We start from the raw sequence: 4,837 nt of genomic DNA, 5'->3' as shown, positions 1-4,837 counted from the left end.
CGCCCCCAGGCTTCTGTCCTGGGCCCTTCTCTGCCACTCGTCCGTCCGAGCGCTGACTGTCCGGGGAAGGCGGTGGGACGAGGGCCGGCGCGCGCGGCCCCCACTCCCAAGGGAGCCACACGCCGAAGGGAAAGGGTCGGGGGGCCGGGGGCTTTGAGTCTAGCGTCGAGAATGGGTAGGAAAGCGGGGCGTCTCTCGTGTTCACAGGGTGAGTGGCATTCTCAGTGGAAGGGCAGCAGCAGCAGAGCACTCAGAGGCAGAGGAAGTGCTTCCCGGAGACGGGCGAGGGTTTCGGGTTGTTGATTATCAGTGCGCCCGGTGCTTACCGAGTCCCGCTCACTGTCCAAGGGGGCCACCGGCACAGCAGGAGGGTGCCGCGTGTTAGACAGCCGTCAGGATGGCTCACGTGGGAGCTTCCACTTAGTCCAGAGGCCGTGCAGGAGGGTCAGGTGGGTTCAGGCCAGCGTGGCAGGCTGGCGTAGAATCTGGCGCATACCCTCCAGGTGGATGGTGTGGACTGACTGCTTTAGGTTGAGCGTGACCACGAGCACAGGTAAAAACTCAACAGTTCTTAATTACCAGGTACCCACTCTGCTTCAGGCACATTTCCTTCGCTGGAGGGCAAAAGTCTCATCCATGCCGGCAGACTCCTCAGTGGTGGTTTTATCCATCTTCTCTGAGCACCTTCAAGGAGTGGAAAGGAGGCAGGCTCAGAGCACAGTGAGCAAGGAAGGAGTCTGCGTGACATAGAAGCTCATGTTCCTCAACACTGATGATGACGCCAGGCTTTTGTATTGTGCTTGTGCTCAGTTGCTTCACTCTGTGACCCCATGGACTGTAGCCCGCCAGGCTCCTCTGTCCATGGGGTCCTCCAGGCAAGGATACTCGAGTGGGTTGCCATGCCCTCCTCCAGGGGATCTTCCCAACCCTGGGGACTGAATGCCATAGCTTTAAGTTTCCTATGTTGGCAGGTGGGTTCTTTATCACTAGCACCACCTGGGAAACTCTGACTCCAGAGCAGCTGTTTTTCCTGCATCAGAACTTTCTCAGCAGGTAAGAAAGTTTTCTTTTTGTTTCTCTTGCAGACATGAAGGGGCCAGAAGAAAAACGCACCAAAACTAAGAACCTAGGGAGGGCATCAGCCCAAGTGGAGAACTCCAGCCTCCAGAAGACTCCAGTCTTTGAAGACAGTGGGGAGGCTCTCAGCAGCTACTGGCTGATGAAGTCAGAGCCAGAAAGTCGACTGGAGAAAGGCGTGGACGTGAAGGTGAGGTGCTGCGCCCACCTCCATGGTGCACAGGGGACGCCACAGGGCCCATCACCTACTTCTTGCCTCTGAGGAGCAGGGAGACGGTGGTGTGGAGTAGGACCAGCAGGGTTTATTGCCATCTGCGCTGTGACCCTCCAGCTTTTCTCTAGAGGGCCGGGCGGTCATGGTCGCAGTGCTGCTGCCGTCACCAGAAGGGGCCACGCAGCGTGCGTGGGAGGGGAGTTTGGGGGAGAACGGGTTCATGTGGTCCTATGGCTGAGTCCCTTCACTGTCCACCTGAAACTCACCACGTTGTCAGTCAGCTATACGCCCGGGCAAGATAACAACAAAAAAAACTGGCCATAGGCCACCTGTCTGTGCTCCAGTGAAACTGTCTGCGAGTCAGGCGTGGGCCAGATGCAGCCCAAAGGCTGGTCCACCAGCCCCAAGCCAGGCAGCACTTGGCCTCAGGCTGCCTTTCTCTGGCCACCCACTGTGCCCTTAGGTATCTCCCTGCCAACAGCTGGTAACCAGGGGGTGAGTGTGACTCAGTTCTCACACAGCCCAGAGACAACACAGTTGGAGATGCTATAGAAGGGATATATATTTTAATAATAGAGAAATAGAGATAACGGGATTAGCAGATTAATTACCCACTCCCCTAATCCTCTGGACTGTGAGGGATGACAGGGGGGCACAGGGCTGCCGTCTGCGTGCCTGGCATGCGCAGCTCTGGGGTACTATCCCCAGAGGCTCCTGGGCCCAGATGACAGGGTGGACAGGGCTGCTGTCTGCGTGCCTGGCACGCACGGCTGTGGGGTACTTTCCCAGAGGCTCCTGGGCCCTGCTGCCAGCAGTGCTCACACTAAACGGGGAAGAACATGTCTGCTTCCATACGTCCTGACCTGCTGGCCCAGGAGAGTTCACCAAATGACCTTGTTTCTGGCCCAGTTCAGCATCGAGGATCTCCAGGCACAGCCCAGGCAGACGACGTGCTGGGATGGTGTTCGCAACTACCAGGTAGGTGGGCTTGCAGGACCGTGAGGCTTGGGGGGAAAAGCCTGCTTCCCTCTGACTACTCAGGAGTGAAGCTGTCTCGGCCAAGGCTGCTTTTTCCCTGAACCCAAACCTGAGGATACACAATAAATACCTGAATTTTTCTGGCTGCCTGCAGTTTGAAACTGCCTGTGTTCCAGCCAGTGTCCTGATACACATCTGGGCAAAAGGCAAGGACGGAACTGAAGCAGGGGGTAGGCTGCAGAAAGGAGTCTCAGCTAACAAAGGCGGACTCGATTTCCGCTGGCTGGTGCTTCCCGCCAGTGGGAGGACAGCGCTTGTTCCTTGTCTGCTGCAACAGGCCCGAAACTTCCTGAGGGCCATGAGGCTGGACGAGGAGGCCTTCTTCTACCACAGCAACTGCAGAGAGCCGGGCATCGCGGGCCTTGTGAAGGTCAGGCATCCAGGCTGAGGGCTGATCCGGCTCCCTTCATGTGGGTCTGGGGACACAGCTTAGGTGGGTCATCGACGCCCCCCGACCCCGGTCAGGAGTAGGTGGCAGGCCTACAGCAAGGTGGGCCTGCATCCCAGGCCCCGCAGGCACAGGCTTCTCGTGGTCCTGCGCTCAGGCAGGCCGGCAGCCAGCGGACACGCGACTGTGGGTGGGGAAACCGGTGCCAGCAGCGAGCTCTGCTTGGTTGGGAGCCCACTGTCAGGGTTGCCTCAGACTGCAATATTCCCACACGTCTAAGCCCTCGCTGGCTCTGTGGCAGACAGACGGGGTGAGACCATGTAGGCCAAGAAATGGAAGCTGGACTCGGACTGAAGTCTGGCTGTGGAGCTGACTGGACAAATGACTTGAGACTCGGATCTGATTTCAGATTGTGAAGGAGGCTTACCCAGACCACACACAGTTTGAGAAAAACAATCCCCACTATGATGCATCCAGCAAGGAAGACAACCCCAAGTGGTCCATGGTAAAGTTACTCCTCTCTTTCCCAGCTCACGGATGGACAGAGGGCAGAGGCTCTGGGGTCTCTAGGGCAGGGCACAGAGCCCCGCTTGTCAGTGAGGCCACTCTGCCACTGGGGTGGAGGACGGGCGCGGGCAGCCTGCCGCGGGGCCTCCTGCACTCAGCCGACGCGGCTGGGTGTGCTTCCTGCCCCGCACGCCACTGTCCTGTAGGTGGACGTACAGTTTGTGCGGACGATGAAGCGTTTCATTCCCCTGGCCGAGCTCAGAGCCCATCACCAAGCACACAGAGCCTCTGGCGGCCCTTTGAAGAACATGGCTCTCTTCACTCACCAGAGACTGTCCGTCCAGCGCCTGACCCGAGGTAAGGATGGCCCTTGTCTTTGGACCACATGCCAGAACAACCGTGAGTTCTCTCGTACTCGCTGGGGAAGCCTGAGCACAGCGGTTAAGGGCTGTGTCCCCGCCCCTGTAACTCCCACGAGAGGCGCTCCCTGGGCTGCCCAGGGTGCCGTGTGTGGCAGCAGCCAGAGCCCCCTGCCCCGTTCCCGAGGGAGCGGCTGCTGGCCTTGCACCGGAGATGACCTGCTGGACCGCTCCGTTCAGAGTGGAGGCTCCACAGACCATATCCCCCCAGGCTCCTCTGTCCGTGGGACTGTCTAGGCAAGAACATAGGCAAGAACACTGGAGTGGGCTGCCATGCCCTCCAGGGGATCTTCCCGACCCAGGGATCGAACCCGTGTCTCTTAGGCCTCCTGCATTGGCAGGGGGGTTTGTTACCACTGACGCCACCTGGAAAGCCCATTCAAGGGGTGATACAGACCTAATTCTTCCTCTTCGTGCCCTTTTCGGCAGAGGAGTTTGATTTTATCCTGAGCCTGGAGGAAAAGGAACCGAGTTAATGGAGATGCGGCTGCTGAAATTGACAAGGTGTTGCCCCAAAGTCAAGCTACCGCAAGACAAGAGGCAGTGTGGGGAGCACGCCGGTTGTGAGCAGTGGGGCCTGGTCCTTTCTAATAAACACCCATGCTTAAGTTGGAAGCGTTTCTTTCAGTCAGCATCGTGGGTAGAACAGGTTTCACAGCCCCTTGGCCTGATGCAGGGCCCAGTCTGCTGACATGGCTGTCTCTACCCTTCCCTGCCAGCCCCTCAAGCTTCTGGTCCCACGGAGATTAAACCAGCAGTTTCAGGACAAGTTGCCAAGCTGGAATCAATCCGAAATTCCTTTCTCAGCCACGTGCTTGTCTGAAACTGGCATTAACAATGTGGGCATCACTGTTCATCAGGGCCCGCAGGCGTGGGGAGGGCAGGTGTCGTTGGCCGGAGTGGCGCGTGCAGCGGGGCAATAAAGACAGCACAGAGCCTGGTGGGCCATGGGCACGACCCTGGGCCTCCGAGCCCAGGGGCTTGCTTTAATCAGACACACAGCTCACACAGAGCTTGGTTTAAAACACAGCCACTGTAAGACACACATCAAGAAACCTGTGAACGCGCAGCGGCCCAACCGCAGGCCACACTGCCTGTCCGGCCCCTCCGCTCTGCCGGCGTCCCGGCCGCCGCCTCGCACTTGTCTGGCGCAGAGGCAGACAACGGGCAGGCAGAGAATGGAAGTGGGCGCGG

The 4,837-nt window shown here is 58.6% G+C and overlaps 1 protein-coding gene across 1 annotated transcript; it reads left to right on the top strand.

Moving 5' to 3' along the window:
* The first annotated feature begins 67 nt into the window (after window positions 1-67).
* Window positions 68-4,258, top strand: THYN1 (thymocyte nuclear protein 1). Its single transcript, XM_010843724.1, has 6 exons — window positions 68-1,267; window positions 2,201-2,269; window positions 2,607-2,699; window positions 3,127-3,222; window positions 3,431-3,581; window positions 4,073-4,258. Exons 1-6 carry the CDS (start codon window positions 1,088-1,090, stop codon window positions 4,117-4,119), a joined length of 636 nt encoding a protein of 211 aa, XP_010842026.1. The 5' UTR covers window positions 68-1,087; the 3' UTR covers window positions 4,120-4,258.
* Window positions 4,259-4,837: the final 579 nt, after the last annotated feature.

Source organism: Bison bison, unplaced genomic scaffold (assembly GCF_000754665.1).
Source record: "Bison bison bison isolate TAMUID 2011002044 unplaced genomic scaffold, Bison_UMD1.0 scf7180017864185, whole genome shotgun sequence".
In the NCBI taxonomy this organism is placed as follows: domain Eukaryota; kingdom Metazoa; phylum Chordata; class Mammalia; order Artiodactyla; family Bovidae; genus Bison; species Bison bison.
The sequence above is the reverse complement of the archived record's forward strand: the minus strand, read 5'-3'. Positions and strand labels throughout refer to the sequence as shown.